Here is a 13,657-nt window from a genome sequence, read left to right as displayed (position 1 = left end):
GAGTATCTGATGAAGCAAATTTATCCATCAAGACCATTTGGTATGTGTTGTGTATGCTGTTGGTGCTGGAAGACGTCTACGTGCCTGTATCAACCATGTGACTTCATGTAAAGATTCTCAATGTTCACAGTTCTTGGCAAATGCAGTTTTAATCCATATAAAGCCAGCGGTGGATGTTACTGCAGGATAATGGAGGATTAAAATTGTCCTTGTGTATAACATGTGTGAATCTTTTCCTTCAACCAGAAATTTAAAATGCAGCATTAGTTTACTCTCTGGTTAAAATATACTGAGTTCAAGGATTGACTTCAATTCATTCTCTTTATGTATGTATTCTGTAAATGTTTTCACTGTCTAGTATTTTTAGCAAAAAGAATACTAACCTTTAAACAGCCTTATGTTATAATTGTAAAAGACTTACCACAATTAAGCTGGCAGTTTAAATGCAAACCCAGCTTTGATATATAGTATTTCATTCATTAAAAAAAGCATAGATGCTGACAATAAGTGATTTTTACATTGTTTTAGTTATTACATAGAAGCCTCAGTAAATCAGCTGTTGCTTAAGATAAAATACATGGTAGCTTTCTCACTGATGGTTAAAAAGTTGATAAATTACTGTTTTAAAAATGAATTCTAGTTTTTAGATCCTGTTTTTTCTAAATTACTTAGGATATCTGGTAGGGAGACTGCAATGAGTCTGTTTAGTTCATCAGAATTAGACTGAGTATAAAATCAGATGCAGTGTAATTCTTGGAGCTTTCATAAAACATGTCATTTTTTAAAAAATACTATTCTCAAAGGTCTTTTCTGTTTTAAAGAAAACCTGTGGGAGTGAACTTAAAATATTGAGATTTTTGATGTGCAACTAGTCAACCATACTCCTCTCACCACACTGAATTTATTTACCAATCTCAAAGTGAGCCTCATTTTTTCTCCTTTATGTACATAACCTTTTTTTTTTTTTTTTTTTAAAGATTTTATTTCTTTAGAGCACGTGAGTGGGGAAGAGGGAGAGAATCTTGAGCAGGCTCTATGCTCAGTGGAACTTGATGCGGGGCTCAATCCCACAACCCTGGGATCATGACCTGAGCCAAAATCAAGAGTTAAGACACTTAACTAATTGAGCCAACCAGGTGTCCCTTAAGATTTTATTTTTAAGTAATCTCTGCACCCAATGTGAGGCCCAAACTCACAACCCCAAGATCAAGAGTTGCATGCTCTTGTCAACTTAGTCAGCCAGGTGCCCCTGTACACATTTTTACAGTGACGGTTAGGCATGTGGTTGCCCGGTAGAAAAACACATTTTAATAATAGTAAAGTTTGGGAAACATGAATTGAGATCCTCAACTGGAAAGTTGACATTCAACCACATTCCTTTTTGTCTTTCTCATTCCACCAAGATTTAACCGTACAGTCATCTATTGATAGTATGTTTTTAACTAGTCAGAATTTGTTTTCCTGACTTTTAGTGTTTGTTTATATTTGAGAGACAGAATGAACAGGGGAGGGACAGAGAGGGAGAAACAATCTGAAGCAGGCTCCAGGCTCTGAGCTGTCAGCACAGAACCCAATGCAGGGCTTGAACCCTCGAACAGATCATGACCTGAGCCAAAGTCAGTCACTCAACCGACTGAGCCACCCAGGTGCCCCTTGTTTTCCCGACTTTAAATCTTAGACCTTGTCTTGTTGGTTCTCCTAAATGATCCTATGTATCCTAGGGAGGCAGGTGCCACCTAAATCAGTAGAGCTTCAAAGCAAGAATTTTAAATTTTTCCCATTTTCAGGTTGTCTTTTATGACAAGGACATGCTTTGCTCATTCATAGTCAATCAAAAAGTAAAGTTGAAATAGCGTAATACTGTATTTGGTAGTTTTGCCATTCATGCCATGTTATGGGTTAAACAATAGGGGATGAGCGACCAGGGGTTTAATAGAATCCAGTTCCTGTGTAAAAAGAGTAAAAGGGAGCAGGATGGCTGAGATAACACGTGAAAAAACTTAGAAGTCGCCCCAGGATGGCAGATTTTGTCATGACCGACTGCCAAAGTTCTCATTGTTACTCAAGAGCTTCATCAAGAGTCAAAAAAACGTGTTTTGTTTTATTGTGTTTTCCTCTATTGTGTTTTCCTCTCAATCTGTAATTCTTAGTTTCCAACAGTCTACTAGGCTGGCCAGCAGCTGCTAACCACCCAGGCTGGCGTCCGCCTCCATCCAGGCATTGGCGCCAATGGGCAGGGACCCTCCGCAGTGCCCCGTGTACACAACAGCTTTCAAAGACGGGTGACGGGGGCACAAGCAGCCTTTAATTCGCTTCCCCGTTCGCTGGGTAATCGTAAAGAACCGGTTGTCTGCGAACCGTGGGTAGTGGGCCTGACGTTCGCGGATAAACCTTCCCAGGGCCCGGAGCCCCCGGGAGGCTCGAGAGCGGGAGCACAGCCGCCGAGGTCTCGCGAGAGCCGGGGTGGCCCTTAGGCGACGCCGTAGGCGGGGTCGGTGGCCGCGTTCCCCTGGGCGGGCGGTTTGGGTGCTCGCTTGGGCCGGCCGTGGGCGCGGGGCTCCGGGGTTCGGGGCTCGCCCCCGCTCCGGGCAGGCGTGCCTATGGCCTTTCTCAGGTGACGCTGCGCTCCCCGACTTTCTCCGGGGGCGGAGGAAACACCCATGAACCCTTCGGCGACCTTATTCGCCGGGCGTCAGGTGAGCGGCCGCCGCGGGCTCACCGTTTCCGCCGCTGCGTCCAGCCGCGAGTGGACAGCGAACCTCAGGGGACGGGGAGCACTCCGGCCCAGCTTGGGTGGTTTTTAAGGAACGGTTTCTGCTTAAAATGTGAAACGGTACACAGTACGAAGAGAAACGGAGTGTCGCATCTGTTTCCTTTCCTTCGTAAAAGCGATCTGGAGCCCAGGCGCGGAGCAGTAGGTGCTCACTTTTTAACGACAGCTGGGCGTTTGGAGAGCTGCCCTAGGCCACCTCGCTTCCTGTCCTTAATTTCCTTAGAAGTGTTGAAAGCGAGCTTTGCATTTATGAGTGTACGATGAAAAGTGAGCTTTGCATTCATAGGTACGATGAAATGAGCTTTTTTGCATGCTTGGCGTATTGCCTATTTTCCTACACCAGAATGTGTGCGCCTGGCCGGCGCGCTCAGCCACGTGACGTTCAGTAAATATTTGTTGAACGGATTAATGAATTAATGGATGGTTACCGACGACCGGAATTCAGATCTTGTGATTTGGAATCGCTTGATCCAAATTCCGTTTTCTGTGTTTAGTTACTAGTCAGTAGCTAGAACTCGTTCGTCTTTATTTATTTATGAATCTTATTTTTCAGAAAGCAGTGATGGCACACGTGGGCCTCTGGTGGTCTTTTAAAGTAACACTTTTAGTTCATAGGTAGGGGGCAGTACCATATTTCAAAAATGTGGTTTACCATCTTAATAATAGGTAATGTTTGGAAAAGCTACACTTCCCTTTCCCATGTTGAAGTTGGTATCTAAAATTTTTCCTTGGAAAAAAAATAAGAAAGCTAATGTTTGCTGAATGCCTACCCTGTGCCAAGTAATGTGGAGTGCTTTGCAGTTTATCTTCCTTAATACACACAACTCTAAGAAGTTTAACTGTTGTTATTACCATTTTACAGGTTCCTCAGGAAACCAAGGCTTAGGCACTGAGCATGAGAGAGTTTATCGTACAGTTCCCTTGTTACCATATGCGTTTGAAATTTTTCCCTTACAAAATGTGTTTATAAACAGGCGTGTTGATTTTGGCCCAATCACCACATTAAATTGTTCTTGGTAGATGGAGTATATGTGCTAGATGTTACGAGAATTATTTTCATTTAAACACTAATATTTCCGGTTGGCTTTGCTTGATTGGCCCCGAATTGTTGGGCCAAAGTGTGGGATAATACGGTTAATTGATACAAGGAATAGGTTGACAGCAAAGACACAAAAATACCGAAATGAGTTTATTTGAGATTAGCTGATGAAGGTGGGACAAATGGTCCCACTTTTTAAGAGCAGTGTGTGTGGTGGTATGACAAAATTATAGAGTTCATGCACAGTAGCATGAACTTATTTAAATATATGTAACGTTGATGCCATATAATAACCAGTGCATAAAACATAATTTAACTGCCTTGAATTGGCAGCAAAAGAAGATACAGTTATTTGGAAAAGATGCTTTGGCTGATTTATTTATCGATTAGTTCTTTGTTGTTTTTTTTTTATATAAAACTACTTTCTGTGTTTAGAACATCGGCTCGGAAGTTGAGATTGCCACTATCGAGAAACAGCGGAAAGAGCTGCAGCTGCTCATTGGAGAATTAAAAGACCGAGATAAAGAGCTCAATGATATGGTTGCAGTACATCAGAGACAACTTCTTTCATGGGAAGAGGATCGGCAGAAAGTGTTGACTTTGGAAGAACGTTGCAGCAAATTAGAGGGTCAGAAATACGTTAGCGGTATCTCTTCCACACTTCTGTATGCCAGCATATTAAAAGGACTCACGGGTTAGACACAACCGCTATTTAAATGTTAAATACATTTCAAAAAAGGAGTGGAGGGGGACGCCTGGGTGGCTCAGTTGGTTGGGCAACCGACTTGGGCTCAGGTCATGCTCTCACAGTTGGTGAGGTCGAGCCCCGCGTCGGGCTCTGTGCCGACAGCTCGGAGCCTGGAGCCTGCTTCGGATTGTGTCTCCCTCTCTCTCTGCCCCTCCCTGCTCACGCTCTGTGTCTCTCTGTATGTCAATAATGAATAAACATGAAAAAAAAAATGAAAAAAAAAAAACAACAAAACAGGAGTGGAGGGTGGGTTCATGGGAAAGATAAGAGAAGGAATATCTCAAGACAATACCTGCTGTCCTGGAGTTCAGTTTACTTGAAGATAGGAGGCCTTTATGAACACTCACGATCGAACAAACACAATGTGAATTAAAGTAGGACAGACAACTTAAATGTAGAAAGGATGATGGATAGAGCTCCAATTTTTTTTTTTAAGGTTTATTTATTTTGAGAGAGAGAGAGCATGAGCAGGGGAGGGGCACAGGGAGGGAGAGAGAGAGGGTGAGAGAATCCCAAGCAGGCCCTGTACTGTCTGCCTGATACGGGGCTCGAACTCACAAATGGTGAGATCATGACCTGAGCCGAAATCAGGAGTCAGATGCTTAACCGACTCAGCCACTCAGGTGCCCCTGGATAGAGCTCCAATTAAAAAAAAAAAAACATGTTTTTAATGTTTATTTTTGAGGGAGAGAGAGAGAGACAAGGTGAGCAGGGAAGGGGCAGAGAGAGAGGGAGACACAGAATCCGAAGCAGGTTAGAGTTCCAATTTTTTTTTGAATTTTTTAATGTTTATTTATATTTGAGAGATACACAGAGAGCACGAGCAGGGGACGGGCAGAGAGACAGAGACAGAATCCAGAGCAGACTCCAGGGTTCTGAGCTGTGAGCTGTCAGCACAGAGCATGATGTGGGGCTCCAGCTCATAAGGAATGAGATCGTGAACTGAGCCAAGGTCAGACGCTCAACTGACTGAGCCACCCAGGTACCCCAGAGTTCCAATTGTCAAGAGTGAATCTGAGGGAAATTAGTTTTGAGCTAGAATATGAATAAAGATTCTATCAGACCATTCTTCTATCTAGCCATTTCTGTTGAACTAACTCAAAGATTTTATAAACTTTTGGTATTGAACTTAATCTGAAGTACCTAAGACAGTCATCTTTTTAAATTTATTTTTATTTTTTTAGACTTTATTTTATTTTTTTAATGTTTATTTTTAAGAGAGAGAGACAGAGCACGAGCAGAGGAGGGGCAGAGAGAGAGGGAGACGCAGAATCCGAAGCAGGCTCCAGGCTCCGGGCTGTCAGCGCAGAGCCTGATGTGGGGTTGAACCCATGAACTCAGATCATGACCTGAGCCAAAGTCAGACGCTGAACTGAACGAGCCACCCAGGCGCCCCCCCAGTCATCTTTTTAAAAATATAGCAGTCTCAGAAATGGCTTGGAAAAAATGTTCTTTTGTACCATATTTTAATTCTGTCATCCTTTCGTGCTGCCCTAAAGTCTGAATGTTCTAGTGACACTACGTTAATGTTAGACGGTATTAGAAAGGAAAACACTAGATCTCCTTAATAGAAAGATAACCATATAGCACCCCCTTTTTTACTTCCCTTACACAAAGGATTCTGTAGACATGACCATCTAAATATGAGTAGTTTTCCATTTCTTTGATGACCATTTGATTTTACTCTGACTATACCTGTCCACACATGTATACACATAAACAGTGTTTCATTAGATGTAATATATCTTAAACAAGTATGTTAAAGAATGAAGATAACAAGTAGCCATCAGTATCTGATTTTATTTTATTTTATTTATTTATTTTTTTTAATTTTTTTTAACGTTTATTTTTGAGACAGAGAGAGACAGAGCGTGAACAGGTGAGGGGCAGACAGAGAGGGAGACACAGAATCGGAAACAGGCTCCAGGCTCTGAGCAGTCAGCACAGAGCCCGACGCGGGGCTTGAACTCACGGACCGTGAGATCATGACCTGAGCCGAAGTCGGACGCTTAACCGACTGAGCCACCCAGGCGCCCCATCAGTATCTGATTTTAAAATAAGAAATGTTCATTGGCATTTCATGGAAAACTGGCCAGTAAATATGTAAAAAAGACAATCATTCTCGTTACTAATTAGGGAAATGCAAATTAAAACTGTAATGAGAGGGGCACCTGGGTGGCTCAGTCGGTTGAGCGTCCGACTTCAGCTCAGGTCACGATCTCACGGCCCGTGAGTTCGAGCCCCGCGTCGGGCTCTGGGCTGATGGCTCAGAGCCTGGAGCCTGCTTCTGATTCTGTGTCTCCCTCTCTCTCTGCCCCTCCCCCGTTCATGCTCAGTCTCTCTCTGTCCCAAAAATAAATAAAAAAAAAAGTTAAAAAAAAAAAAAAACTGTAATGAGATAGACACCCTTTACATTTCTCAGACTGGTAGTAGTTATCAGGTGTTGGTAAAGGTGTGGAGCCAAGGGAAGACTCCTTCACTGGAGGTGGGAGTGTCGGTGCAACTACTTTGGAAGATCATTTAACAGTATCTGGTAAAGTTGAAGATAATAAACATGGCTCATGGCCCCCGCATTTCCACTTCTAGGAATATACCCACAGTTCGGAGGACACATGAATTCCCTAAAGATCTTGTTAAAATGTAGATTCTGATACAATAGGTCTGGCACCTAAGAGTCTGCATTTCTAACAAATTCCCAGGTGATGTCAGTGCTGGTGGCTCAGGGACCCCATTTGAGTACTAGGATGGCTCCAGAGAAATTCGTGCAAAAATGCACCAAGATACATGTATAAGGATATTCAGAACAACCTTGTTCATAGTCAGCTGCAAAGTGGAAGCAACCCAAGTGACCACCAACAGAATGGGTAAATAAATTTTGGCATAATCATATAATGGGATATTACATAGCAACAACAGTGCCCAAACACCACTTAACCACAACAATGTGGATAGATCTGAGGATCATAATCTGAAGTGAAAAAAAAACAAACAAGAACTCAGAGTATAATTCTAATTATATATGGTTCAAATCAAACCATGTTTTTAGGGATGTGGTCATAGGTGGTAAAACTATAATTAAAAAGCAAAGAAATGATTAAGTTAAGGATAATGTTTAGGAAAGTGGAAACTGGAGAGATTGTGCCTAGGGAGTGATATCCAGGGGGCTTCTGGGTTGCCGACAGTGTTCTATTTCTTGACTAGAATATGGTATCGTGTGTTTCATAATAAACTTTTTATTTTTATTTTTTAAAAAATTTTTTAATGTTTATTTTTTAGGAGAGAGAGAGACAGTGCAAGCAGGGGAGGTGCAGAGAGAGAGGGAGACACAAAATCCAAAGCAGGCTCCAGGCCCTGAGCTGTTAGCACGGGGCCCGACATGGGGCTCAAACCCACAGACCATGATGTCACGAACTGAGCCGAAGTTGGACACTTAACCGACTGAGCCACCCAGGCGCCCCCATAATAAACTCTTTAAAAAGAGTTATCCTTTAAAAAATTCTTTAGCACGCTTACCTTTTATTTTTATTTAAAAATTTTTAAAGTTTATTTATTTTTGAGAGAGAGAGAGACAGAGTCCGAACAGGGGAGGGGCAGAGAGAGAGAGGGAGACACAGAATCTGAAACAGGCTCCAGCCTCTGAGCTGTCAGCACAGAGCCTGACGGGCTTGAACCCACAAACCGTGAGATGATGACCTGGGCCGAAGTTGGACACAACCGACTGAGCCATCCAGGCACGCCTATTTTTTTTTTTTTTTAAGTTTATTTATTTTGAGAGAGAGAGTGTGCAAGCGGGGGGTGGGGGGGGGGGCAGAGAGAGAGAGAGAATCCCAAGTAGGCTCTGCACTGTCAGCACAGAGCCCAGTGTGGGGCTCGATCTCACCCACCAAAAGATTATGACCTGCGCCAAGACCAAGAGTCCGATGCTTAACCAACTGAGCCACTTACGCACCCCATAGCACACTTACCTTTTTAATTATGTGTTTGAATATGATGCATTTTAAGCTTCAGTTCTGGTCACAAGTTAGTTATTGATGAAATTTCCCTCAGGTGAACTACACAAAAGAACTGAAATAATCCGGTCACTCACGAAGAAGGTAAAAACCCTCGAATCTAATCAAACTGAATACCAGGCGGCTCTTCAGAAGACTCAACTACAGCTTCAGGAAATGGCTCAAAAGGCAACCCATTCCTCTCTCCTTTCTGAAGACCTTGAGGTTGGTTTTATTTTGTGATGAGTTTCACTTGCCCAAATTCTGTTTGTGTTTCAGTTCCTGAGAAATTGGATTTAAATGCTCCCATGAAAATGCATGTCTGTGTATGAAATCTGTCCTTCCCTCCACTGCCATGGTTTTGTGTCCACTGTGTGGCTTTGGTTGGCTGCACAGAGCTGTGCCGTCTTGGAGATGAACTTCATGACCACTTTTGCTCTCAGGCCATTGGGTCTAGGAGCATCTGTCATTTCATCAGTAACGGGTTATTTTAGAAGCCTTTCTCAGAGTCTGAGATGAGTAAGTTTTGGTTGGAAGTTTTGGTAGCTTCCAACTAGGCTTTCTCATGCCTTATATGATAAACAATGATAAACATGTTTTATCATGATAAACATGATAAAAATGATATGATAAACAATGATAAACATAAACAATATGTCATGTTAGTGGCCCATTGGGAATAAAATCGGTAAGACTGATTTTCCAGTTTTCAGCTCTGGTCATCAAGATACTTTTTGAACTCCTGTTTTATGAGAGGCATGGAGAGAGCACCATATTTTTGTTTCATAATAATCATGCCTTTTTTATTTTTTCAGATTATTCTATGGTTTCTAGGTAGAAGATAAGTAAAAACTATTCTAGAATCCAGTGATATGTTGCATGAAAAAATGGAAATGTAGGGGTGCCTGACTGGCTCAGTTAGTGAAGCATGCAAATCTTGATCTCAGGGTCATGAGTTCAAGCTCCACATTGGGCATAGAGCTTACTTTAAAAAAAAAAAAAAAAAAAAAAAAGGAAATACATGAGAGAGGGAATGAGCAAGATCTCTGGTATCTTTTCTTATAAGGATACTAATCCCATTGTGAGGGCCCCACTCTCGTGACCTCTTTTCTACCTGATTATCTCTCAAAGGAGCATCTCCAGATAACATCATATTGGAGGTTAGGACTTCAACATGCGTGTTTTGGGAGGGATGCAATGTAGTTTGTGGCCTCAAGACTTTTTTTTAATTAATAAACTATTTTTTAGAGCAATTTCATGTTAAAATCAAAACCAAGTGGAAGGTACAAAAATTTCTCCCATGCCCCCTGTTTCCACCACCAAACACAGTCTCCCCAGCTGTGGACATTCTGCACCACAGTAGTACCTGGGTTATACTCAGTGAATCTACACTGACACATCGTTATCCCCCAAAGTCCACAGTTTACATTAGGGTTCACTCGTGGTGGTGTATATGCTGTGGGTTTTGACAGATGTGTAATGACATGTACCCGCCACCGTAGTATTGTACAGAATAGTTTCACTGCCCTAAAAAGCCTGTGCTCCATTCCTGTCTCCGCTAACCCCTGGCAACTGCTGACCTTTTTTACTCTCTCCGTAGTTGTGTCTTTTCCAGAATGTCGTAGAGTTGGAATATAATACGTAGCTTTTTCAGATTGGCTTCTTTCACTTAGTAACATGCATTTAAGTTTCCTTCACAAAGATACTGTTTAAAAAGCCTCATTATTCTTTTTTTTCCCAACCAAATACATCATATAGTTTGTATTTCCAAATATATCATGTAGTTCTGTGGTTCAGTTCTGTGGTTAAGGGGGAAAAAAAAAACCCTGATAAGTGGGAATACCCCAATATGAAGTGAAGTTCTTTCAACATAGAGTAAGAAATACAAATGCACAGAAGTTCACTAATGCTACTTGACTTCAGCGAAGGGAATCTCTTTACCAATCCAGTTTTCATTTGTTTATTTTCTTTTCTGCCAACCTAGAATTATACATGGAAGAGGTTGGGAAATAGACATTTATAAGCATAACCAGTATGATTCAGTAGGGCAAACATAAGTATTGGGAAGACGCTAGAGGTAATGGACAGAGATATTTGTATTCCTTTTTGATTGACTTGGCCTACTTTGTTACTAAATAAAAGGTACAGAAAAAACGGAACACTGAGCACAGATTGCGGCTAATGATAGTAATGAAAGCTTTTAAATGATTCAATTAGTATTTTATGTGTTGTTTTCTTGTAGGCTAGAAATGAAAATCTCAGCAACACATTAGTGGAACTTTCTGCTCAGGTAGGACAATTACAAGCTCGAGAACAGGCTCTCACTACAATGATAAAGCTAAAGGTAATTGAAATAATAATACCTCCATCTGCCAGATCACTTTGAACTTGATAAAGTGTCGTCACGTACGTTATCTTACTTAAGTCCTATTGCAAATCGGATGGTAGAGCTACCTACCAATGTTGCTCTGTCTTTTAAAATTCTCATTTTAGGGGCATCTGGCTGGCTTAGTCAGTGGAGCGTACAACTCTTGATCTCCAGGTTGTAGGTTCAAGCCTCAGATTGTGTGTAGAGATTACTTATACATAAAAAAATATTAAAAAAAATAAAATTCTCAGAAAAGAGGGAAACAAGTTTAAAATGGTGTCTCTAAAGAGGCACCTGGATGGCTCAGTCGGTCGAGTGTCCGATTTTGGCTCAGGTCTGACGGTTTGTGAGTTCGAGCCCCACGTTGGCTCGCTGCAGTCAGCCTCGAGCACAGAGCCCGCTTCTGATCCTCTGTCCCCCTCTCTCTGCCCTTCCCCCGTATGCACTCTCTCAAAAATAAATAAAAACAACAACAACAACAATGATGCCCCTAAGGCCTTGAGAGAGGAGGCAGGACTCCACTTTTGGTCTCTGTCTCCAAGGCTTGTTCCATGGTTTAGCATGTCTGGATTAACTTGTTTTCTTCTGAGGTATCCAATGTTATGTCTCATAAAGTCATTGCCAGTTAGATTGCTTGTTAAGTTTTTTTTAATGGAGAGAAAAACTATTAGCAATCAAGTAGTTGATAGAGCCACTAACATGCCATGATCAGTGATCGGCAGTCTCTTCTGCTGTCACATACGTTTGGCAGCTGGAGAATAAGAGAGTGATTTAGGTATAATGGGACCGTCCTGGTAATTCATGTGTGATTTCCCCCAGCAGTTTACTGTTTTAAAGTGGTCATGGGCAAGCTTTCTTAACAGGGCCGCCTGGGTGGCTCAGTTGGTTAAGTGTCCGACTTCGGCTTAGGTGACAGTCTCGGAGTTCACGAGTTCAAGCCCCACATTGGGCTCTGTGCTGACAGTGCTGAGCCTGCTTGGGATTCTCTCTGCCCCTCCCCTGATCATGCTCTGTCTCTCTCAAATTTTTTTCTAAATTTTTCTAAATTTTTAAAAAATGTTTATTCATTTTTGAGAGAGAGAGAAAGAAAGAGAGTGCAAGCAGGGGAGGGGCAGAGAGAGAGAGAGGGAGACACAGAATCTGAAGCAGGCGCCAGGCTCCAAGCTGTCAGCACAGAGCCTGACACGGGGCTCGAACTCACAATCATGACCTGAGCTGAAGTCGGACGCGTAACCAGCTGAGCCGCCCAGGCGCCCCTGGAGTCTGCCATTTTAACAAGCTGAAAAGAGGGGAAGAGAGAGGTCCATGGGATTTATCTGTAGTGCAGAGAGTAAGGCCCATTCCAGCGGCCAACAGCTCTCCTACTGCACGATCACACTGTGGTTATAAACTTCCTGAGACCACAAGCCGTGGTGGTTCGTGCATGGTTGCCGGGGCAGCTAACTAGGTGCGAATTGGAGCTCCATCTCTGACTAGTTGCGTCACCTTGGACTTTTTACCGTTGACTCGTCTGTCACCTGTCACCTGCCGATAAAGGTAGTACCTACCTCAGAGAGCCCCTGTGGAGATTACGTGAGTTAGCAGCGAAGTGCCTAGAATGGAACCTGGCTCATAGCGAGGTCTCATCCTGATTAGTTGGAACTTAAAAAATCTTACAGAACAGTCTTCACATTTGGTTTTTAGGACAAAGATATCATCGAGGCCGTCAGTCACATTGCAGACTGCTCAGGAAAATTTAAACTGTTAGAGCATGCCTTGCGCGACGCTAAGATGGTGGAGACTTGTATTGTGAAGGAGAAACAAGATTACAAGCAGAAATTGAAGGCACTTAAAATTGAAGTCAGCAAACTAAAAGGTAAGGAGGAGACATCAACTCGAGCATTTTACCTCGGGCACGTATTTCTTCATGTGGGTCCACTTCATCTTGTGATTGAGGGTCGGTCTGGCCTTAGGTCCTACCATGAAATGTTCGTTGCACTTGTATACAATTATGCTACAGGTTTTTTTGTTTGTTTGTTTGTTTTTTTAAATATTTATTTATTATTAAGAGACAGAGAGAGAGCATGAGCAGGGGAGGGGCAGAGAGCGAGGGAGACACAGAATCCGAAACAGGCTCCAGGCTCCGAGCTGTCAGCACAGAGCCCGACGCGGGGCTCGAACTCACAGACCGTGAGATCATGACCGGAGCCGAAGTCGGACACTTAACCGACCGAGCCACCCAGGCGCCCCAATTGTTTTTTTTTTTTTTTTAAACATTTATTTATTATTAAGAGACAGAGAGAGACAGAGCATGAGCAGGGGAGAGACAGAGAGAGGAGGAAACACAGAATCTGAAACAGGCTCCAGGCTCTGAGCTGTCAGCACAGAACCCGACGCGGGGCTTGAACTCACAAACCGAGAGATCATGACCTGAGCCGAAGTCGGACGCTTAACCGACTGAGCCACCCAGGCACCCCTATGCTACAGTTTTTGTGTTACAAAATAAATAACAGACTTGGGGGAAAGTGCATAATGCATTATATTTTCAAAATACTCTTGCCTTTGCTGGACCACTTAGCTCTTGTTAATTTATGCTTTCTAACAACCAGTGACTATATCTCAGTGGCGTGCAACCGTAAGCATGTGATAAGTTCATGTATCAGCCTGATGGGAATTGGCTTATGTTGCTTGGGCCCAGCCGAGCTGCTCCTCTGGGGGCTTTATGAGTCTCACTTCTCCTTGCTGGTAGGCTGGCCTGGGC

General features: G+C 42.7%; 1 protein-coding gene across 4 annotated transcripts in view; it reads left to right on the top strand.

Moving 5' to 3' along the window:
• The first annotated feature begins 2,505 nt into the window (after positions 1-2,505).
• CCDC62 (coiled-coil domain containing 62) overlaps positions 2,506-13,657 on the top strand; it is a 44,103-nt gene continuing 32,951 nt past the window's right edge. For 2 of the 4 annotated variants that reach the window (XM_042962354.1, XM_042962351.1), the window contains exons 1-5: positions 2,506-2,696; positions 4,248-4,506; positions 8,608-8,774; positions 10,792-10,893; positions 12,601-12,772. In XM_042962354.1, coding sequence (XP_042818288.1) covers positions 2,661-2,696; positions 4,248-4,506; positions 8,608-8,774; positions 10,792-10,893; positions 12,601-12,772 — 736 coding nt within the window. In that variant the 5' untranslated portion in view covers positions 2,506-2,660. The remainder of the gene's footprint in view (positions 2,697-4,247; positions 4,507-8,607; positions 8,775-10,791; positions 10,894-12,600; positions 12,773-13,657) is intronic. The other 2 variants (XM_042962352.1, XM_042962353.1) reach the window with 2 other exon arrangements.

This window comes from Panthera tigris, chromosome D3 (genome assembly GCF_018350195.1).
Source record: "Panthera tigris isolate Pti1 chromosome D3, P.tigris_Pti1_mat1.1, whole genome shotgun sequence".
Lineage (NCBI taxonomy): Eukaryota > Metazoa > Chordata > Mammalia > Carnivora > Felidae > Panthera > Panthera tigris.
This window is presented reverse-complemented; position numbering and strand designations above follow the sequence as displayed.